The 24,740-nt window shown below is 37.8% G+C and overlaps 1 protein-coding gene and 1 non-coding gene across 16 annotated transcripts in view; both read left to right on the forward strand.

Moving 5' to 3' along the window:
* Positions 1–24,740, forward strand: part of TBC1D5 (TBC1 domain family member 5) — a 247,358-nt gene that overhangs the window by 135,193 nt on the left and 87,425 nt on the right. For 13 of the 15 annotated variants that reach the window (XM_060280677.1, XM_060280685.1, XM_060280676.1 and 10 more), the window contains 6 exons: positions 1,266–1,333; positions 3,644–3,746; positions 12,510–12,598; positions 13,820–13,873; positions 13,981–14,050; positions 15,091–15,263. In XM_060280677.1, the coding sequence (XP_060136660.1) occupies positions 1,266–1,333; positions 3,644–3,746; positions 12,510–12,598; positions 13,820–13,873; positions 13,981–14,050; positions 15,091–15,263 (557 nt within the window). The remainder of the gene's footprint in view (positions 1–1,265; positions 1,334–3,643; positions 3,747–12,509; positions 12,599–13,819; positions 13,874–13,980; positions 14,051–15,090; positions 15,264–24,740) is intronic. The other 2 variants (XM_060280681.1, XM_060280679.1) reach the window with 1 other exon arrangement.
* On the forward strand, positions 1,531–1,604 carry TRNAR-UCU (transfer RNA arginine (anticodon UCU)). Its single transcript has one exon. It is a non-coding gene; the product is annotated as a tRNA-Arg (tRNA).

The raw sequence follows: 24,740 nt of genomic DNA on the forward strand, positions 1-24,740 counted from the left end.
TGTCTTGATGAGCAAGAGATCAGAGCTGGGACTTTGTTTCATTCTCTCCGAGAGTTGCCACCTGTTCTTATTCATTTAAAATAAATGTTAGTCATCAGCTCTTTTATTTAAACATTTCTGCAATTTTAAAAACAGCTGAATATACCATGATTAATTCTTCCAGTGAATATCAAGTGGAACCAATAATGTTGATACTTGCATGTTGAACTAGCATGTCATATTATTTTTAAAGCAACATACAGTGCTTCGAGGGCGATCTTGGACTCTCCAGTGACCACGTACCCACAGACATTTTGGGAAACTTCTCGCTTTCTGTTACAGTAGTTTCTAGTGAACTAAGCCATTTTATTTATGCTTTGCGTGAATACTGATCAGGGCCTTCTGCAAATGTTTGCAGCTGTAGAATTGTTAAAATATCTCAAGAATGGCTGTTGGCCTTAATTGGACAATACAGTTATTGAGCAGTTCTGTAAATGTTTTGTTATAGATTCACCATCACATTGATTTAAACATGGCAAGAGACATTTGGCTGTCACCAAAGAAAGAAGCCTTGCCTCCCCTCTTCTTCTTTTCCCTAGTCAAGGGCAGGAGTAGTGACTCTCCAGCTATTATTGGACTCTTAAATCCCAACAACCCTGACCAACATGACCTGGAGATGGAGTCCAGCTAATTCTGAGGGTCCACAGATTAGCCACCTCTGGTCTAGGAATACAAAGCATGTGGTGTGACATCATTGCATTGCAGCTTTCCTTTTCCCCACAAAAAACAACCTGTAATGTATATCTGCATGTAAAAGTCACAATTTAGTGGTGCAGAAAACACACCAGAAATGTTTAGCATTACAACTTCTAATGTTTTAATGTATTTATGCAAACAGAAAATAAGAGGGGGACCTATGATAATATTAGGTTCCATGGCATTTAGCTCAGTTGGCTAGAGCGTGGTGCTGATAATGCCAGGGTTGTAGGTTTGATCCCCATATGGGCCCCCCGCTTATTCGTGCATTTCTGGGGGTGGACTAGAGGACCTTCAGGGACTTTTCCAACTCTATGATTCTAAGATAGAAAAAAGCCAATCGTGTGTGGCTTTTTTTAAAAAAAAATGCAGCTTGATCAAAAGGAGAAAAACTCCCAAAGTCTGATATTCGCTAATATTGCCTTCTTTTAAGCAGCCCAAATGCAACGTTTCCAATTTGTACAAACTTTTTACATAGACCATCAATTTTATTACATGTTTCATGTGAATGTCTGCCTGCCCTTTTGCAGAGTCTTTGGAACAAATTTTTCCAAGATAAAGAACTTCGAGGAATGATTGAACAAGATGTGACAAGAACGTAAGTGCTGTGAAACATTAATACAATTACAATACTGTAGTTAGCATTGGCTGTAAGGCAACATTCAGCTCCCCTACACGGTATTATTTATCATTCTATATTTATTTATATACTGCTTTTCAGTTGGACCTCAGAAAACATTTACATAAAAATGTTAAAACAATCAGCAGCAGTTAATTAATGCTGTACTGTCAAGAGCTTGTGGTAGCTCAGTTGGTAGAGCATGAGATTTCTAATCTCAGGGTCGTGGGTTCGAGCCCCACGCTGGACAAAAAGATTCCTGCATTGCATGGGGTTGGACGAGATGGCCTTTGTGGTGCCCTCCAACTCTACCATTCTATGGTTCGAAGACATTTACAAGGGAAAAGTCTTTTTGAAAGCTAGGGCAAGGTGGTGGTTGAATCTCATTCTCTCCTTCCCTCAGAACAAGAGGATACTTAGATAGCCCTTTGGTGAAGGGTAAGGAAAGGTACGGCCACCTCAGCTGGAATTCCTGAAACTAGATGGTGGCCAGCTTTTGCTTCCCTTTTTCACCTCCAAAAATAAAATCTGACTGATAAGCTGGTACTTGTTGGCAGAGATTATGCACGTGAGTTCAGTAAAAGGCGGTAGTGGGCCAGATCCAGCATGCAGGCCCATACATTTATTTAAATAGTTTTTCAAAGTTCTAAATCACTTTTGAGGGGAAATCTGGTCTTCATAAGAATTTAGAGCAGTTCTTTGGAGGATACAGTATGGACATGATGGTTGCCCAAGAGAATGACAGGCACTTAAAGAAAAATACAATATTCAAAATAATCTAGATCAATAAGGGAATATTTTCTCTCTTGGTTTCGAATCCCAAACAGACATCTTGGAGATATTGAAGTGGGCTTATTGTAAATTAATATCACAAGGTATTGCGTGTGTTTTTTTAATGGTTTCAGTGAGAAAGAAAAAGAATGAGAGGAACTGACAGATCTTGTGACTAAATTATGTTTATAATACAAGATTGAACAGATGATTTTCTGTAATTCTTAACACTTAATCAATAAAAAGTGATGTGTAATTAGTGAGAAATGTCATTCATCTAGAGGAATTTAGCATTTCTATTTTTGTGTATTGCTTTCCTACTGTCGGAGATGCTTTTAAAAGTGTTCCTTATTACCATTGTAATTATTCTTTCATCTCTTTAGCCCTTAGGTCATTCCTGTTAAGGAACTTATCAAAGCTAGAACTCAGTTCCGTAAAATATTTTGTCAGAATTAGAACAATGATTGCACTGAGTAGCTCCAATTCATCTCAATTACTTCTTATATGGCATGTTACTTTTCCAGTTGTAGCATCACTCTTTACTGTTATTTGAGATGAGAAAATAGTTTGCATGAGTTTTACAATGCAAAATTAATTTTGATACCTTTTCCATTTATAGAATTGGTAGGCAAAAAAAAAACAATGCACAGGAAATATTGACAGCCCTTATTGCTTTATTTTGTATGACAGTGCCAAAGCAGTATTTTCAAATGCATTTATGCTGTTAGATGTATAATTAAAATCTGAGTATGCTTTCATGTTAATTTTCACAGATGGTATTTTTTGTTTTTAAATGGGAATGGTTCAGGATGTTTAAGATTATATAACTAAGTTATAATTGGGGAATTAAAGTTTGGATAGTTGTGCTAGTTAATGGAGGCATTGTAAAAAGAATGTTACACTCACTTTGGCATAGATTCAGTGTACTATTTACAAGGTCTAGATGACTGGTTAGTTTTTATGAACTAACTGAAGGAACTCACAAAGTTGCTTCTTAACTAGAATTCATTTTATGTGTGTACTCACAGGGAGAGAGGGCAAGATTTTCTTTCTGAATCTTCTACTTGCCCTGTCCCCTGATTCTGACCGGACGTTTGCTTGGAAGCAAACACAATTTATTTCTGTTGAACTTGCTTCCAAGTAAATGTGAACAGGCTGCCATCATTCTATGTCTGACTGTGTCCTTATATAACTGATATTTTTATTCTTTATTGCTGTTCTTTCATTTGTATCTCACACAAACCACATGTCGATGCAGTTTTGCTCACAGCTGATATTACTCTCAGAAATCCACCTGTGTAAAACAGTGGAATATTCTAAGTAATATAGTTAATAACATGTCATTTATAACAATATTTAAAAGATAAATATTATACCTGTAAGAGCTTTGTGGAGTGGAAGAAAGATAAAAGATTGTAAGACTGCTTTTTAAAAGACTGGGAATCAGGAAACCGAAGACATATTAGTAAGCTTTGTGGTGTATGTATAAGTGATGTATTTTTCTTTTTTCTTTTTCAGGTTTCCTGAAATGCAGTATTTCCAAGAAGAGAATGTGAGAAAGATTCTTACAGATGTTCTTTTCTGTTATGCTCGGGAAAATGAGCAGTTACTTTACAAACAGGTAATGAAACTATCGTACAGGTGGTATCCATTGCCTCAACGTTTTCCCCCTGCTACATGCTTGACAATTGATTGAACAATAATATAGGTTTTATTATCTCCAAAGTTGTGTGTGATGGCTCAGGCAATCAAAGAACTGCTTGTTAGCTGTGTGGTAAAGAAAGCAAACCATTCAGGCACATATGCTCCCTTCTCAAGATAAGACATTCCCTCAGATTGTTTTCTTCAATGCTGTTAAATCCTACTTCCAACTTTTTAAAGGTTAAAAACTTTTTATTACTTATTAACTAATGAAAGCTTTATCTGCTGCTCTTCATAAATTTAAATAAGGGACAATTGTTTATCTTCTGCAAATTGAATAGATCAAGACTAACAACAGATTCCTATAGATGTCAATTCAGAAGTAAATCTCATTAAATTTAGTAAACCTTACTCCCAGGTGAGCTGGATAAGTTTATCTTGAGTCTCACTGAAATTAATAGGATGTTAGTTGTGACCTAACTGCACTCATATTGATTTCAGTGAGAGCTAAGTGTAAGTAACTTTGTCTGAATCCAACCCAAAGTATGGACTTGTTTACTTCAACTTTAGCAATCAAGTAGTCAAGTAAAAAATAAATGAATGAATGACATTTTGTCTGTCCATGGAACAAGAGAATACCATGGAATATGATGGAAGCAATTAAAGATATATTTACCAATAGTGTACAAGGGCTGCAGACTTGCAGAAAAAAAGTTTGAAACAGATTACTACTGTAGTGAGAAAAAGACTTTTCAGCACTGTTCATGTTAGGCCTGCAGAAATGATACAAATGTAAATGTAAATGATACAAATTTACATTTGTAAATTCAGTAGATCTTTTTAATTAGTGTGTGTCATGTTGAAAATATAAAAGCTTTCAAGCTGAGCATACACTTCGGAAGAGTTTTAACAATCTTAAGATGATTCTTCCGGAGTAAGTTGCTTGAAAAGTCTGAATGTGAATTTATCTGGCAACAGTTTTTTTAAAAAAATAATAATGTTCGCAGCCACAGGCTAAGTTGTATAGTTGAGTAGAAGTTGTTTATCAACAAAGCTAATTTAACTTTAAATGCATACAGTGAAGCATATTGGTTCCCAGCTATTCTGCAACACATAGTATCTTCATCATTTTAGTTCTGTAGATTTCTACCCTCTGAATCAGGTATATGCCCTCCAAATGTTGTTGGATTACAACTCCCATCATCCCAGACCATTGGCCATGCTGGCTGGGGCCTATGGGTACTGGAGTCCAGCAATATCTGGAGGGTATCAGGTTGGGGAAAGCCGCAATAGCGGATTCCTAGTGTTGATTCCTAGTATGTGGACCGAGAACTCCCAGAAGTTCAAGCTGGATTTCAAAGAGGCAGAGGAACCAGAGACCAAATTGCAAACATGCGCTGGATTATGGAGAAAGCTAGAGAGTTCCAGAAAAACATTTGCTTATGTTTCATTGACTACACAAAAGCATTTGACTGTGTCGACCACAGAAAACTATGGCAAGTTCTTAAATAAATGGGAGTGCCTGATCATCTCATCTGTCTCCTGAGAAATCTCTATGTGGGTTCAATTTGCAAAATCCAGAGACAAGTATAATTAGAGCCTTGGAAGTGATTCAGGAGTTCGGACAGTTGGCAGGATTTAAATTAAATAAAATAAAGACTAAAGTCTTAGGTAAAAATTTATCAATAGATTTATTTATTAATATATATTATATAATTAATAATATTAATTTATTAATAGATTACAGAATATTACAGGGTTGACATTTGTGAAGAAGGTGAAGTACCTGGGGGTGAATATGACTGTAAAGAATATCAATTTGTTTAAAAACAATTATGAGAAATTATGGAAAGAGATAAAATATGACTTAGAAGGATGGTCAAATTTGAAGTTACCTATTATGGGCCGTATTTCTGTTATAAAAATGAATGTATTGCCAAAGATGTTGTTTTTATTTCAAGCATTACCTATTGTTGATAATGTTGGATGTTTTAAGGAATGGCAAAAGGTATTATCAAAATTTGTCTGGCAAGGGAAAAAACCAAGAATTAAGTACAAACTTTTAACGGATGTTAAGGAAAGAGGAGGCTTTTCCCTGCCAGATCTGAAGTTGTATTTCGAAGCAGCAGCCTTTTGCTGGTTAAGAGAATGGTTTGTATTAGATAATGATGATATACTGGACTTGGAAGGACACGATAATGCATTTGGTTGGCATGCATATATATGGTATGATAAAGTTAAGGTCCATAAAGGCTTTAAAAGTCATATTATTAGAAAATCCTTGTATAACGTATGAAATAGGTATAAAGATTTGCTAGACCCCAAAACACCCAGGTGGATTTCACCAGCAGAAGCTAAGACGCAGAAAAGATTGAATATGTCAACAAAATGGTTGAAATACAGTGATATTCTAATGGAGGAAGGTGATCAAATGAAGTTAAAACCTTATGAGGTGTTGAACAGTAGAGTAAATGATTGGTTACAATATCATCAAATCAATGAAATGGATAAAATGGATAAAAAAGTTGGTTTTCAAATGAAAAAGTCTAAATTGGAAACAGAATTGTTAGATTCAAAAAGTAAGAATATAGCAAAAATGTATAATTTATTATTAGAATGGCATACAAAAGATGAGCAAACAAAATGTGTGATGATTAAATGGGCAAATGTTGTCCAACAGACTGCTGAACTAGATGGTCCATCAGGTTCTTCTTATGTCCTTACATTTTTGTGATGCTATATATGGCTCTCCCCCTCCTCATCTTGTCCTCACATCCAACTCTGTGGGTTAGGTTGGGGTGAGAGATGGTGACTGGCCCAGGGTCACCCAATGAGCTTCATGGCTGAGGTGAGATTTAAAACCCTGGTCTCCCAGGTCCTAGTCTAGCTCTGTAGCCGCTATATCACACTGGGTATCCCACACAATAACCTCCCGTGCAGATTGTCAGCCTGGTTTCACTCTGCTATCCAACCATATAAAACATGGGCTGAGTATATGAAAAAATGGTGTACTTGGAACATTATAACTTGGTGAAGCATGAGGAAAATATTAGGTAAAATATTGTCTATGTAAATATTATCTGAAGCGGACTTATTTGATCCAACCCATTAGTCACATGAATAATTGAAAATTGCCTTGAGGAGCTGTGATGTGGGGCATTCCTTAAAGAGATGAACCCAACTTGCTTATTTCAGGGAATATAACCAATTTCTACAGAAAGAGAGAGTAGCACAAGAATCACACTCTGAGTAAATTAACAGGCAAATAATATTTCCTCCTTTGGTACAGCTTAACTGTCCTCTTCTTGTGCTTATAGATCCTTTACAAAAAATAATAATACCTTACTGCATAAGGCTTTGAGTATTTAGTCAAATCAGGTTTTTTTTAAAAAAAACTTTGAGTTTCCTCACAAGCTGTTAAAGCTATTATTTTGTTCTAGGTGACACCCCGTTTAACATAGACCATATTGTTAATAGTTATGGGATTTTATTGAATTAATGAGACTGTTATCATGTTGTAGAATGTCTTGCTGAGTTAATTGAAACTGCAGAGATTATATAAATGGTATTAATGAACTTTGACTGCCTTGTGCCTCTGCTTTAATAAAGACTGCTTGGTGGGCTAAATGAACATCGGCAGATAAAAGAACAGGTTCAATTTCGTGAGCCTACAGGCTGTTAACAAAGAAAACTTTTTCACCTCTGTTTTTGAAGAGTGTCATTTCCACATTGCAGTGATTTTAGAAGATGGCTGATCTAGGGCTAAAGGGACTGGATAAAACACTAAATATATCTGCGCTGAATACTTGTACTGAATAAATTAATAACTGCACTTAAAAACTAACAAATTTTAACTACAACAGTAAAGAGTGGTGCTCTATAAATTTGAAGTTTTTTGTGGGTTTTTTTTTTACTTTTATTAATTTCAGTGCCACTTCCTGCTTTGACTTCATTGGCCTTGATTATTCTACTGGATAGGTTGACTGTCTTAATTCAATCTAATAATATCATAGAGCCATAGAATTGTAGAATTGGAAGGTACCCTTAGGATCATCTAGTCCAACCCCCTGCAATGCAGGAATCTTTTGCCCAGCGTGGGGCTTGTGAACCCATGACCCTGAATTAAGAGCTGCATGCTCTAGTGACTCAGCTATCCCAGCAGTGAGCTGTATATAAATTAATTGTTACTTAATTGATTTAATTAATGTATAGCTCACCGCTGGGATAGCTCATTAAGCTATACCTTAATGCCACTGCTTCATAGAATTCCCTACATTCAAGATGTATGGCACTGATGGCATCAGGCCTGCGGAATGCTTCTCTATGCTCATTTGCAAACCTATGCACTCCAACATTGTGCCTGAATCCTGCAAAAAGTCAAACGGAGCAGCATTTTTGCCTCTTATTCAGCATTTTGGCACTGTTAACAGTGATTCTCAATGTCAGTTCATGCAAGGCAGTCTCAAACAAACCTTGAGTTGCATCCATTCACTGCACCTTTGCATGGCTGATGGAAAGGTTTTGATGATGTAGTGGTTTTTACTGAAGCTTAGTGCATGTTGGCTGACTTGTCGGAAGGAATTTTGGAGAAGAAAATTGGACTACATTGGAGTATAGGAGCGGGGAAAGCCCTTGATTCGCTGAAAGAGAGAAAATTGTGTTAGAGAAGGCATGGGTGATGCCCCTGTTGTTTTTAAATAGAAAAGCTGGGGTGCAGTCAGCCCTCGATGGGATTTACAATGCTTTTAATGAATGAGGATGATATCCAATGAGGAGAGGCGGTTCTGTGAAAGAGCCAGCCTGCTGTTTGTTTGGATTGCACTATTTTTAGAAAAATTACTACTTTTAACGCTTCACACTCCCCTCTCTCTCACTGCAGTGCAAACAACAATTTTCTAGCAGAGACTGATGGAGAGATGCCACAACCCAGCAGCAAAAAGGGTTAAATGCTGTTCTTTGCCAGAAAGCTGTTAATGCTTCCTGTAAACTTTGAAAACAACACAAGGCTAACTTAATTTCCATTCAGTCAGTACCATATATTATTTGGCAACAAATACATTGTTGCCATTTTTACTTAGCAGACCCCTGTTGCAAAAGCAATTGAAGGGCTATTTCAGGCACCCCCAAACTTCAGCCCTCCAGATGTTTTGAACTACAATTCCCATCATCCCTGACCACTGGTCCTGTTAGCTAGGGATCATGGGAGTTGTAGGCCAAAACATCTTGAGGGCTGCAGTTTGGGGATGCCTGGGCTATTTACTTCAAATCCATCTGATTTGTGTATTTTCTCAGAACATTTTAGGCTGCAATCCTATGCACACATTTTGTTAAGTTATTTGTGTTAATTGTATCCAATGTGTTCCTTAAACTTCTTAGGGTGCAGTCCTAACCACACTTTCCTAGGGGTAAGCAATCCTGAACCCAGCGTAACTTACCTCTGAGTAAATATGGATGAGGTCAGCGGGTTATGCAGTGAGGTGCTTACAGGTTGCACAGGAAGGCCAAGAAACATTCAGATCCTTCTGTGGCTCCCAACATTTTGTGATGGGCCATACTCCCCTTATGATGGAGTTGTATTCAATATTATTGTATATTTGAACAGCATAATATATTGTGACCAAAACTGTATATACTGCCAGTGATACGGCAGTCGCAGTGTCATAATCTTCCAAGGAAATTTTTCCTTTTCATACATTCATTAGTAACAGTGAATGGATGACAACTGCAAACACATTATAAGGCAAGCTTGTCAGTCAGTTTCAAATATTTTGTTTTCTTTACTGAATACAAGTAAAATAAAAATGCTAAATTAAATTAAACTAGGGCATCACAAAAAATTCTGATGCAACTGAATTTCTTCTAATGCAAATTATCCTGTGCGAATTATCCTGATTTGCATAGGACCCCCCCCCCCCCCCGCGCCCAAAAAAGTTCTGATTCAAAATATTCTGGAAAACACACATCACAGCATACTGCACATAGAAATGTCACTGTATATCAAATTGCTTTTGATTTGATTTAAAAATACACTGTGGTCATTGTATTCTGAGAAATTACATGCCATATTTAAATTCATGAGATGTAGACCTAACTGGTGTATCATTGCAACATATAACTTTGAAAGCTCCTCTTTCAAAACATAAAGATATGTTTATTATGCCAGAAATGTTACAAAGAAGGAACTAAAATTGTAATTTCGCCACCCGCACAGTCGTCTCTTTCTCTCTTTTTGCATTTCTGCCTCCACCTTAACCCCTTAGCACAATTCGGTTGATACCCTCATTATTTTATCTATTGCCATGTTCCAGATTATCTTTATACTGTCAGGTTGAATGGCAAACCCATTTTGGGGGTGGCTCTGTAGTGCAGCTGATAGAAATTCCCTCTTCCTGAGAGCTACCCTGGTGTTGTAGGTAGCTTGGCACTTGGCCCTTGTTGCTGGAGACCTGAATTTGAAAACTTTATAGCAGAATGCTAGGGTAAGGCTAAGCAAGATACACCGTGGCAGAGCATTTTCTGCACATGAACTGAACACATATTACTGCCATAAGCCCTGAGGAGACATCCTAAATGGGCCAGTTGGATCAGGACAACAGGTGGCAGAAGCTTGAAGAGCTAGAGTCTGATGATCCAGGGGAGGCCTCCAGTGGGTTGGATGGGCCTCATCTGGTCCCTAGGAAGTCTTGGTGTTTACTGAGGCTTGAACCACAAAGCCAGATCATGGAAGCTCTGGCCTAACAATGAGGTAGAGTGAAGCAGCCGTCTCAGACAGCTGGATCCAGAGAGGGGCGCAGCTTGCTTCCACCCACATACTGCTGCCCACCGCTGGTTTCCCACGAGAAGCGCCTCTCCATTGAATTCTGTGGGCAGTTCCCTGCCTGCCTGGCAAAAACCCTTGGAAGAGACCAATCAGTGGTCAGTAGCAGGAATAGCAGAGGCCACCAAGTGTCCGGGCATCAGCCATTGGGCACCCCTAGCAATGCCTCTCTTGCTCCTAGTGACTCCGCCTCCCTCCTTTTCTCTCCCTGGCTTCCTTTGAGCTGACTGTTGTGGCACTTCTGCTTTGTCTGCTACCTTTGCCTCCTGCTCCTCCCTCCTCACCTAGCAAATAGCATGGAGCTGCTGCCCTGCACCCCCACTTCTCTCCAGGGTAAGGTCCTCCTCCATGCCCACCCTGGGATACACCCTGGGCTGTAAAATGATGCCTCTGAGCATGTACAGAAAGTTCTTCTGGGCTACTCCAGCAATGCCCAGGAGTGCTGCTCAGGTTCCCTGAAAGGGAGGGGCCCATGGGAAGTAGGTATGTTTGCTGTGGAGCCCTTGGGGGTTGCCTTCCTCTGTCCCCCCCCCAACCCCACATTCCTCTAGGGCTGGTTTTTAAGCAGAGGTTGGATGGTCATCTGTCATGTATGATCTAGCTGAGATTCCTGCATTGCAGTTGGGTGGACTAGTTTACCCTTGAGATTCCTTCCAACTCTACAATTCTATGATTCTATGTGGCTAAGTAATAGTGAAAGAGTATGACTGAATAGTGCTAATCAAAACTAAGTCTCCCATTGTACCTGATAGTTGTTTGACCTGTTCAGTTGTGACCAATGCCCCACCAGCTTCTGCTGAGCCAAGCTTTGTTTTATTAACAATGCTGGGATTCTCAAAGGTATTATAGGAGCTAGATGCCCAGTCATTATTGATTTCATTTTCTTATCCTAGCATATCTGTTCATAAGCAGTCTTTCCAATATGACCTCAAGATATTTTTACGACTGAGTATGCAAGTTACCGGAATGAGCAGAATTTAGAGAAGGTTTAAACTTCTCTTTTGCATTCAAAAGAGTGCATTTAATATTATGAACTAGCGACAATTTAAAAGTGAAAAAATAAAAAGATGTGCTCAGCCTACCCGATATACAAATTTACTCTTTCCACTCTTTTTATTCTAAACATTTTTTTTAAAAAATGACAAGTTTTATATTATCTCTTTCCAACCTTTCAGAGTACCTTCTGCTTTTAATATTTACATTTAAACATACACATGAAGGAAAATTATTTTTGTCTGTAACATTAAAGAAAGGACTATCAACCAAGGACCCCAATTTCTTGCCATTTCTTCTGAAGCATTTTAGATGCATATAACCAAAGTTGTGATACTGTGTTGGTTAACTTGTTTAAAATGAATAATTTTCTTTTGAGCAAATTTAGCCAATAGGCCTAGCTGATCTGCTTAACAGGGTTAAGAAGGAAACGGGCCCCATCCTATGTGACATTATCCATTACAGATATGGAATTTTCATTTTAGCTGAGTGAATTGGAATGTATTTCTCTTAGGTTCCTTCTAATCCCATTTTCTAAGAGTACCGGTATGTAAATAATTATGTACTTTATAGCAATCATTGATGTTCCAGTTTTGGGAAACAATTTTTGATACCTTCTCAGTTATCCTATATCCTTCACAAGATAGCTCCTAACTGCCCAATGTTTAAGTAAAATAATTATTCACATAGATATTGATGTAACTACTGAGTAATGAATTGTGGTCTGCTGACTTTTTGTTCCATTTAAAATAAAAAAACAGATGGAGTTCCTGTCTATATAGAAGAGTAAACAAATTAGTATTAGTTTCATTTACAATAAAACAATTAGATAGCCATAATTTTTATGCTAAGACAACTTTTTATGGCTTAATTGGTGCTGATGTAGAAATCCCAGGCATGTGAAATAAAGTCTTGATTTTTGTTTTCCTGTAGGGAATGCATGAACTCCTCGCACCAATTGTCTTTATTCTGCATTGTGACCACCAAGCTTATCTACATGCAAGTGAAGCTGCACAGCCAAGGTGGGTACCTTGCATTTCTCCATACAAAACAAATTATTAGGGTATTGATCTCAAGTAGTATGTGGATCAACAAGCACCACGTGCAGTTTGCAATGTGGCGACTGCTGCAAATGTAAATAGTCAAAAGCCATGTTTCAACAATGACATGACAACAGGTAAAAGACATACCAGTACTACACTTTAAAGAGAGGTCTGTTAACCTGGTCCAGACGCCTTTTAGTCCTCTGTATCCCCAAGGTAGGAAATTCTGTTGGTGGAAAAAGGCTTATGTAGTAAGGAGATAAGAAAGAGCCCAGCTAGATCAGGCCAAATGCCCATCTAGTCCAGCATCTTGTTTTGTTTTGCTTTATTTATTTATTTATTTAACAAAAAACAAAACAAAAACAAAAAAATCAATATACTGCTTGATTGTAAACAACAACAACAACCCTCTAAGCAAGTTACCCTCCCAGCTGAGGATCATTACTGGTATCAACAGCCATTTGTTCCGCAGGGTGAGAGGGGAAGGTCTTCATATACAGCGTAGGATATGCAAACTGCTGTTGCACAAAATAGCATATGGATCATTAGAGTGTTTTATCATTGCCAGGGTCCAAACAACCCCTTATGCAAGCACTTCAGCATGCACAAGGGGCTGCAGCAAGAAGTAGGATGGGACATTTGCCAGCGCATGTGGTGTTCCACACATAGCGTTTTGGATCCTGACCAATGTATGCAGGAAGAAAGTGTCAAGGTTTTTCAAAGTAACAATGTTTTGTGCATATTACCGCCACTTATTTCCTTCTAGAGCTGTAACCAGAGAAGAAAATGGATAAGAGGTGTCGGCACTGATTAATTGCTGCTAAAATGTGATAAAAATAGATTCTATTAAAATAAATTACTGCTTTGATAATTGTGTATTTGACCAGTAACAATATTTTTTTGTTTTCAACGAACAGTGATAGATTGTGGAGTGATCAATTATTCTGGATCAAGCATATTCAAATAATACATTGTGGCACCCAGTAATTTGTTATTTGGAATAATTAGATGGTTACTTCATTGTAGTGCAGACAAGGCAGCTAATTTGTTTTTGATCTTTGGAGAGAGTAAGGACTTCATTTGTCTTCGGTGGAGTTACTTTTTTAATTACAAAGGCTAGTTGTACTTACTTGCAGTTCTTCTATAACTTAGCTTAAAATTTTCCAGAAATAAACCTCTAAATGTTTTTGTTATTCTAAGCAGTGAGGAAATGAAAGCTCTTTTGAACCCTGAATACCTGGAGCATGATGCCTAGTAAGTTTCAATAATTTCATGTTTCTGTTACATTTCTATTGTATTTGTATTATTATTATTATTATTATTATTAATCTTAGTACTAATCAAAAAACTTTTGTCTTTAGTGCTATGTTCATCCATCTTATGAAAACAGCAGAACATTGGTTTTCTACCTATGAGCACGACAGTCAAAAGGTACATGCTGATAAAAATGAAGTACTTTTTGAACTTGTAGAATACGATTATTAAATAACAGAGGTATAATAGGAAATAAGACAGGAGTTAACATTTCTAAAATGTGTTGAAACAAAATCATTGAAGTGTTTTTTCCTGAGGTATCTTGTCTGAGAGCCTCCCCAAACCTTCAGCCCACCTTAACAAATGTAGTGGTGTGGGATCTCTTTAACTGTGGTTAAGTGATAAGAAGTGGACTGTACAATTCTGCATACCCTCTTCTATTAATTAGACGAATGTGTAATTGGATTTTATGGAACCTCCCAACTGTCATTGCAAAATAAGAAATTTTAGCAGTTTCGCTGTTATTCCCCCCCCCCCAAATTCATGGTCTTTATTTTGGTGTATTTGGTGTATTTTGATGTCAACCTTCATAGGATAAATTTATACACCCACCCACTAATGAATGTTTGTCTATGAAAAAAAACACCCCTCAGTTGCTGGAGATAATATGCCGGTAATATCTGCATTCCTACAAGTGGATAGTTGTCTGGTTTACCAATCACATTAAACAATAATTAAAAATAAACTATGATTTAAGAAGAATAAGTGCAGGTACATTGTGTTCATCACATGCCTAGTTTGTTCCCCCTCTCCTCTCTTTACTGTGCTGGGAGGGGGCAGGGAAGCGAAGACTGGATTTATGCTACCGGTATGTGTGAACTTGCACTTGTGGTTTGTTTCCCCAAAATAAAGTATGATTGGTAAGCTAAGTAAACCTTGACTTCTGCTCCTGGTTTATATGGAGAGAGAAACATGAGCACTGGTTCGAATGCAATGCTAAGCCAGCCTCAGGTTTGTTTTCCTCCCAGCATATCAAAGATAGGAATGTCAGAGGAGGGAAGTGGGCCTCATAACCTTTTCTCATTAAACCATAGTTTATTTTTAACTGTGGTTTCAGGTTACATATGAACTGGGCCTTTACTAAAAAATTGTATTCAAATGTGCTCTTAATAATATATTTCATTTTACATTTCACTTTGTTACTGTTCTTTCATTAGGAGAAAGATGCAATGATGACACCTGTTCCGTTTGCTAGACCACAAGATCTGGGCCCATCAATTGCTATAGTAGCGAAAGTAAATCAGATTCAAGATCATTTGCTAAAGAAACACGATATCGAACTCTACATGCATTTGAACAGGCTAGAGATTGCTCCCCAGATTTATGGACTGTAAGTCTTTTTTCCATTTATTTTACTTTATGTAGTCGATGTGGATTTTAGTGGAGTTGATTTCTGAGTAATGTATAGTTATTGTGACATTAACCTATGCTAGAAAGTGTGACAGAAGGGACCCCTTCTCATCCCAAGGCTAGACATTTTTCAGTTTAGGGAGGCGCTACAAACTTATCCAACTCCAGTGCTTTTATGTCCACACTTTTGCAAGAGAGGATGGGAGGAAAACCAGAACAACTTGGCCTCACTGATGTAGCCTCCTTGGTTCAAACCCATGTGACCTTATTGGTCCTGCCTCCTTGACCTCCCTACCGGGTCCAGGGACTACTAGCTGCCACTTCAGAAACACTACATTAAAAGCAGGAAAAGAAGCTAAATTATTAATGCTTCAGCTTTTCTGTTTCAGTAGAGGAACCAGTGACATTATCAATGTGGCCAGTGACATTATCAATAGTATGATAGTGGTAATACATAATTAGAAGACTATAGTAGCTATAGTGTTCAACAAGTTCTTGATATTTTCATATCTTTTTAAAATATAGTTTTGAATTAGGCAACATAGACTAGACTCTATAAAACTGGGGGAGATTTATTCATCTTAAGGGAACATTAGGATGTCCTTCTTCTGTTGTTATTACTTAGCAAAAAACATCTTCATAGTGTGTAGGAAAGAAATTCTAGCATCAGCCAGCTGTGTTCTTTTGAAGCATATAAATTCACCTTGCTCATTGCCTATCCTCCGGCAAAGGACTACAGATGGCTACATTAACTAATAGATACTGTTCATATTCCAAATTTTGCAAATAAAGCACCCTAATAATATAAATGAACATAGATTACATCCCTTATGAATGCTTAATATCTAGTAATGTTTATCTTGTTTAGTATAAAATAATGTATTTTTCTCACAAATATTCCTTTCATTGCATTATTTAAACTTTAAAATACTGTATTATAAATACTGTACATTTACCAGCTTTTTTGCATTCAGAGCATTTCATTAAGAATAAGGCACAAGAGCAAAATGTCACTCTTTTGGAAACCCAGGCTAGACAGCATTGAATAAGATGCATCATGGACAATATTAGAACCTACCTTAATTAGACTTTACAGAAACTATGTATAAGCAAGAAACAAATAATGCTTCAACAAGCACAAAAATGAATAGAGATGTACTGCAGTGGATGCAATTTATGGCAGATTAAAAATGCTAAAATATAAAATGTGTAGTAGTGTAACACTACCACTGACAAACTGGCACAAGACAAATGCTTGGTTCCTCTGTAATGCCAAAGCATGTTTTCACGTTATGTGAATGAACCTTGACCAAACTTTGCGTCCTCATATGCTTCCTCCTCTATTCACATGCTGCAATGACCTCCTACTACTGCAGAATGTAAAGGAGACATTCAGATCAATGTGGGAAGATGACATTGGGCATTGGGATAGATAGTGGTAATCTGTGGTCTAATGTATGCCTATGGGTTGCAAGTTACCATAAATAGCATAATGTGAAAAAAATAAAAGAAGAAATATTATCAAGTATGATTACTAAAGTAATTATTTCCCAACTAGAGCCTCGTGTGCAGATTAGTGCACAGTCCATTGGAATCTGCTATAGACTACCACTATAACAAAATGTCATTTGGACATTATGGCAACATAAGATAAAGTTGTGAATCACAGGAAAGGATATGGAATCAGAACAATTCTTAAGAGTTGGGAAAGACTCAAATGCAATGATGAGCTAATCTAACTCACCTCACAGAGAACACCCAAAGCCATTGATGGTTGATGATTGAAATAGGTTTTTCCCTAATATACCAAATTTACATTTATGCTTTCCCTTAGTAGATGAGGTGAACAGTTGTCATCAGCCTCTTTCTGTCATTCATCAAAATGCTTGAAAAATGTAGTTACGTCCTTGACAAATAATTCCTGAGGGTACAGCCAACATTCCTTCAGCTTGACTTAATATGGGATAAATGTCTATATTAATTTTCTAAAGTCTTTCACCATGCATCTTGAACTGTAGCACCCAGATCTGAGACTGCTATTCTAAGAGGTATCTAAACCAATGGTGCCAAGAAGAAAATTACTGCTTCTAGGGTCTTGGATGTGGTGTGATTAATACAGCGCCCCCCCCCCCAATCCAAAATGGTCCACTTGTACTAATGCACCAAATTGTTTATTTGTATTCTGATCATACATAACCTCTGGATTTTTCTCTGCAAAATTGCATCCTTGGAAGCTGGAATTCCACGTTGTTACTGTTTATTTATTTGATTTATTCACTGCTTGCTGCAGAAAAGTCTCTGACCAACTTACAAAGATTAAGAGTCAAAAGGGGCTAGCATAAATCAAAAACAGTACCTTCCTATCAAACCATAAACAAGAAATAGTTTAAAAAACAGCAAAAACTTACTAAATAATGGTGCTGAAACATGTGCTTGATTATGTGTCTTTGCTGAGCAATGGGAAATTGTTGCATATTGACCAATATTATTCAGACGTTGTTGTTTTTATGTATTGCTTATATGCCCAAATGGCTGTAGTCCTTCATGGTTTTTGTAATATCAGGGTGAGACAGACATTCTCCTGGTATGCCCCGTGGAGGACCTTAAGGTCCACAAACAACAATATTCTGGAGATCCCGAGCCATAAAGTGGCTAGACTGGCCTTTACTAGGGCCAGGGGCCAGGGCCTTTTCAGTATTGGCCCCAACTTGGTGGAACGCTCTTTCACAGGAGACCAGGGCCCTGCGGGATTTGTCATCTTTCCGCAGGGCCTGCAAGACAGAGCTGTTCCGCCTGGCCTTTGGGTTGGACTTAGTCTGACCCCTGTGTTTTCCTCCCTCATGGCTTGGATTTATGGACTACTTAAAATCAGGCTGCATTTTAAACTTAAATTTTAAATTTTAATTACTGTATTTTAATCTGTTTTATAATCAATTGCTTTTTATGTTTTATTGTAATTTTATTGGTGTGAGCCGCCCTGAGCCTGGTTTTGACTGGGGAGGGCGGGGTATAAATTATTATTATTATTATTATTATTATTATTCTCCTCCAATCTGCACACTTAACTAATCTGAATGAAGCCTCTCCTCCTCTTTCCTTCCTTAATATATACTAATGAGTTTCTGTGGTGTTTGCCACTCAAGGTTAGATTTGACCAGATGTCTTTGTTGTCCCAAGTGCTGTCACAGAAACACAGGACTTCTAACACTGAGAAGGTTTTTGCTATCCCTTCCCTATCAAATCACCGAAAAATAGTTAACAAATGTAGTAGGTCGAATACAAAAGTAAAATGAAGCCATCCATTCATTATGTTACAGGCTTATAAAAGCTCAATGAATCACTTGTGTAGCCGCTATCCATTTAGGCTGGATTTAAATTAACAATGTTGACAAATGTGTGTCTCCTTATAACTACATATGGCTTGAAGACTTCTTTTGTTGCTTTTACAATATAGTATGATAAAAATATAGTATGGTGAAAATAATAGTGCTATGCAAAGGGCATGTTAAGGGAGAGAACACCTGTTTGTTTCTTTGTTTGTTTGTTTGTTCAACCAAGCACACTTATCCTAGGTAAATTGCCAATCAGAAGGTCAACAGTTCGAATCCCTGCAATAGGGTGAGCTCCCATTGCTCTGGCTCAGCTCCTGCCAACCTAGCAGTTCGAAAGCACACCAGTGCAAGTAGATAAATAGGTACCACTGCGGCAAGAAGGTAAATGGCATTTCCATGCGCTCTGGTTTCCGTCACAGTCCTCTGTGCACCAGAAATGGTTTAGTCATGCTGGCCACATGACCCAGAAAGCTGTCTGTGGACAGACGTCGGCTCCCTCGGCCTGAAAGCGAGATGAGCGCCGCAACCCAATAGTCACCTTTGACTGGACTTAACCGTCCAGGGGTCCTTTGCCTATTACCTTTACTTATCCTAAAGAAAGGCATATACTCATAAATGGGACACTGGCCTGTGGAGATCAGTGTCATCAGCCCTTTCACTTGTACAGTTCATCATTTACTTTGGCTGGCATCTGTATGGGAGTTCTGCTGCTTATCATCAAGATAAGCATAGGCATCCTTGCAGAACTACCAAGTGAGCAAAGGAGCATGATCAACAGTGAGGGAATACCAAAGAGAGTGAGATGGGATGGTTGGAAACATAGGTTAGCACAGTATCTGAGCCTCCTGCACCATGCCAAGGTTTGTGTATGCAAAGTCAAATTGCGAGGAAGAGTTTGGCTTTAGCCACCCACTTTACTTGAAAGAGATAGTTGGGCCTTACACTTGGCATAAGTGCAACGATTCATCCTTTTTTTTAAAAAACAATTATATCCCATTTTCCTGCTTCAGAAGCATTCAAAGCAGCCAACAAAAATAAATACCAAAATGCACCTAAAAACCAACGAAATGTAATAAAAACAATTTTAAAAACAGATGAAGATAAAGCCAGTAGAACAAGCAAAGGGCACAATAGCTGTTGTGTCTGCAAACAAACGAAAAATATTTTAGACAGTGCCAGAAAGTAAGGATAGAGGAGACAGGTGGACATCTCTGTGTCCACAGGCAAAAGCCTGAGCACAATGGCTGAAAATGTCATTTCCCACAACCCCATGTGCGTACTTTAAGATGCTGAGGGTTTGCAGAGCAGAGCCTCAGTCAAAGGCCTTAATTTTTCAAAAGATGTACATATATATCGGGGGCCCAAACTACCATATCTACAATATTTGTAAAACCATCTTTTTACATGCCATTTTGCTCCTTTGTGTTTATAAAATGATCTGCTTATAAAAATGTATAGATGTCTTATTTCCAGATGCAATAAAAGTCAATGAAAGGATTAGATCCTATAAAATGCTGACAGATTGAATATTCAGTGTAATTGTACAGTTATATGAGCTAACAATGATTAATGTCCTAGATTAAATGGTATTTAAATGTTAATTTCTCTGACCCTTAAATCTAATAAGTTATAGTGCAAAGTAATTATTGCAAGCCACTTTGTGCCTTGTACTGTTGCTAGCACTTGTAGTACAAACACGAGGGCAGGTGTTGTACACAGTTACAGGAGAAGTTTGAAGGGAGCTGTTAAGTGAATCAGTCTGTGTTGCTTTTCCCCGTGCTATTTTATATTTTGAATTATTATTATTACTGTATTTTTCCATGTATAAGACTCCCCCATGTATTTTGGGGGACTCCAAATTAAGAAAACACCCCTCAGCACTACCCATGTATAAGACGAGCCCCAAATTTAAACCAAATTTTTTGGTTTAAAAAAACCCGTCTTATACGCAGAAAAATACAGTATTTACTTCAAAAAGTGAAGGCAGTATTTTGAAACCAAAGTGTTGCACTGTATCTGTGCTACAAAGTAAACACATGAGAAGTATAAAGTATGCTCCTCAGTGGATCTCTAACCTGGCACTGCATGTGTGCTCGGTCCCACACAAACAGAATGCACGTAAATGGGGAGTTTCCGGTATTCTGTTTCCAGCAGTGTCTAGTCAGTCATTCTAGGAAGCTTGCAAATCCTGTCCCCAGCAACTGGCATTCAAAGATACACTGCCTCTGCATATGGAGGTTCCAGATAGCTGTCGTAACTAATTGTTAGTAAACCCAAGCAAAACCACAAATTACTCAGAATATTTATATTGCCTTTATAGTTGTTATAATTTAGTCACAGAATCTGTGTGTATTCTAAATTCTATCAGGTATGCTTCCTTTAGCCTTTTGTGCAGCGGAGGGCTCGTGTGTGTCAGATGAAAAGAGATAATGTAATTGATATTCTTGATCCACTTTAGCTTAAATATGGATTTAGACTTTGTTCGGTAATTTGCTTTCCTGCATATGGTGTCAAAAGTGATTGGTATATAAGTAGGATGAAAGATGGGTTGAGAAATGGGAAGTATCCATTTGAGTTCTATTCTCTTGCCACTTAATTATATGCTGAGATGTTAATGAATAGAACTGAGTAGCTGTGAGGATAGAATACAGATTTGTCATGTTACTCCTAGATGCAGGTGATGTGCCTTCAGTCTCAAGTGCTGAAAGTAATGTATAGTCGGAATAGATGTCTGGCAGGTAAACTTTCATAGCACCTCTTGTCAAAATGTCCTGGGGGCGAAAAGACTGCCAACTTTAACATTGCTAAGCACTGGAAATTAAAGTGAAAATCTGGGCTAGATGAAGACCTTTGGCCATGTGAGTTTTTATTATGAATATTCCAGGATATTTGGAAGACTGTTTTTGCCACTCTTTGAATTGTTATCTTTGATGTGACTCTAGCAATCTCACAGTACCGATCAGCACAATAATGGATCCTTCTACTAAGCTACCCAGGAATGATTTTTATATGACTGCTAGTGTGAAAAAAGGAATTAGAAAACAGATGTACAGAAAAGGAGTTACATGCGATTTGTGGGTAATATTGCACAAAAAAGGCAAATAAGGCAATAAGTTCCTTAAAACATGTATCTTTAAACCAGTTATAATGTAATTGTTTGCCACAATCAGATATTACTGTTTTGGAAGCAGAAGAAGAATCAAAGTTGCATGAAACTTAATTTTTACTTTGAGGACTGTTGTGATTTAGAAGATGTTTGCCACCAGCACATTAACATTTTCTTTTAGGAACTTTGTGCATCACTACGGGGTGAAAGCTGGTCATAGGCTGCTAGAATGAATGTCTCTTCCATTCACATACAATGTTAATGCTAGGGAAGCATACTATAAAAGGATAATCCACCTCAGTTTTTTCAAAACCATAGTAGGAGTTAGAACTTTTAGGAACTTCACTCTTGTGGCTGTAGAATGATTTTAACAACATATATAGATACTTGCTATAACCTAAGACTGCTTTAAATACAGTACTGTAATTCCTAATGTAGCTATGCTTAGCTAGTGATAAACAAGCAGTATGTTGGGTAACAAGTAGCTCAATCTAAGTGGCTACTTTGGGCTAAGATGAGCAACAAGGCAATGTATAAGGATGCAGCCTATACCCTTGCATGTGTATTTAGAAGAACTGCATATTGTTGGTCATTACAGTACAGTATAGGAAACCAGGATGCTGAACTAAATGGACCTCAGCAGAACTGCTGTTATAGGTAAGCAAGGTCCATTCATTCATTTCTTTCCCTCCAACCCAACCTAAAATGAAGATCAGTCTAGCTCTATATTCAGAAAGGATATTCTAATAAATGTTTTTTCCCAAAAAGAGTCAGAAGCATAAATGAGTTGGGTGGATCTTTGCAGAATGAAGAAAACAGTTACCGGTATATGTGTAATACAGGGTTGACACTATTTTGGCTTGTGCAAATATAAATGAAAGAGTTGTTGGGATAATTATACGGCAATCCATTTAGCACCCTGGAAATAGGATCACTACAACCCTTCAGGTTTAGACTTAAAAATAATATGTACAGTGAAGATTTGTATGTGCGGACTGGTTACTTGGTTTCCCCCCCCTCCATGTATGAGATTGTGTGGATAAACCTCAATGTGATCTAGTCTGTTCACATAGGAGGAGAAAGAAGGCACATTTTCAGGCATTTTCTTGGAAATGACTACTGGGTACTGTATGTTGTTTAGTGTTCATTCCAGTTCACATATGGGGGGTGGGGGGACTTACCCTAGAAATCACTTAAGAGTTTCATCACTATCGTCTACACTACAGGATGTAGATTTGCATCCATAATCACTTTATAAAGTTAAGATAGTCAAGAAAATATTTCCTGAACATATTAGGACCAGTAAATCTCCTAGGAGAAATACTGCAACTTTGTAATTTAAGAGTAAGCTTTTCAAAACAGTAACTTTCTGTTTTAAATCTGTATTGCCTATTAAAAACGTGTGTTACTAAAGCATTGGTATTATGTAAATATGTTTAATCTTATTTAAATTTGCTTTTATACAGTAAATTATTATGATAATATTTTTTAACATTTGTAGACTGAGAAATATATTCCAGTCCTTTTATAGAACTAGGAATGGAGATCTGTACGATTGTCGTCAGTTCATTTTTTTGCAGCATGTATTGTTGGGTTTGAATAATCACACGTCAGTGTAAACAAAGAGCATATGTAATGGGGGGGGGATCCTGCTCTGTGAAAGCAGTATCGCAAATTGTGCTACCATTTAGAATGGGTGAGTCACACAATGGTTTTCATTAATCTTGGGGGGGGGAAGCGAGTTTCCCTTTTCCACATCTGTCAGGATAGAAACTTTAATGAGGAGCCTGCTTTAGTCAAACTGAGAGCTAAAGTATTTAAACCTTCAGTATCTGTTCTGCGCCAGAGTAAAACTTTCTTAAGACCAATACTGCACTGACTAGGAATCTCAGTACCGCTTAAGAGTATCTGCCGCCACATTCAAGGAGCAGAACAATACAGAATTGTGTTTGAAACTGAGGGAAGGGATAACCTGATGGAAGTATATTGTATGGAATGTAAGTTGTGTTTCCCAAGTGTTGACAAACTTAAAACCATCTCTAAGGGTACACAGCTTTTGCCTGCAAATTAGTTTGGATCAGTTTGGGGGTAATTAGGGATATTTACACACTAATTGACAGGCAGAACGTGCTAACTGTGCTTACTAATGACTCATGTTGGCTTTGTGTGTTAGGGTATGTGTTTGTGTGTGGCTGTTGTTGGTTGAAAATACCAGCCGAACACTACTCAGTTATCCTAAACTTACAGACTGCATGAGCTATGATCATGAGTGGCAGGGAGAGGATTTTAAATTGGCATAAAAAATTATCTCCACAAAGATTGTGTATGGGAAGGATCTGTATCTGTGGGAATCAGGTGCAGATATGCCAAAAACTCTGAAGAGGCTTAGCACAACCATCCCGACATTGGCACCGCCTTCTGACATTTGTTATTGGCATGGTTATGTAGTGACGCGTGTAAGTGTGCTTCACTGACCTGCGGGATCACTACAAGAAGAAAAAATCATTATGTAGGGCAAACATTGGGCACTTGAGATATTTTGGACTCCCACTCCCACCATGCCTGGCCCATTGACATAGTGGCTGGGAATTATAGGAGTTGTGTTCCAAAATAACCAGAGAGCACTAGGTCGAGGAAGGCTGCTGCAGGATGTGACCCTCAACCCTCACTACACAAAAGAACCTGCTTACCGCCTGCAGGAAATCTTCACTAGACAACCCAGCTACATACTTGTATTAGTATGGTTAAAATAGTATGTTAGAGAACTTAATTTGTTTTGCTAAAATATGCCCCCAGAAGCTTATTAATAAGAATAACTTGTTCTTTTCTAAAAAGATATCTTACAACACATTCAGGTGACAGTGGAATATGATCAGGGTGCAGGAGGCATAAGACCAATTTTTCAGGTCTGCACAACCGTGTTACCTATTCAGTGTGCTTAATGTACAGGGTTATTATAAATATAAATTGCAGTAAGTTCTGGTGAGGCCTCCTGCAATCACAGTTGAGATATCCTGCA

The sequence above is a fragment of the Zootoca vivipara genome, chromosome 12 (genome assembly GCF_963506605.1).
Source record: "Zootoca vivipara chromosome 12, rZooViv1.1, whole genome shotgun sequence".
NCBI classification, from domain to species: Eukaryota; Metazoa; Chordata; class Lepidosauria; order Squamata; family Lacertidae; genus Zootoca; species Zootoca vivipara.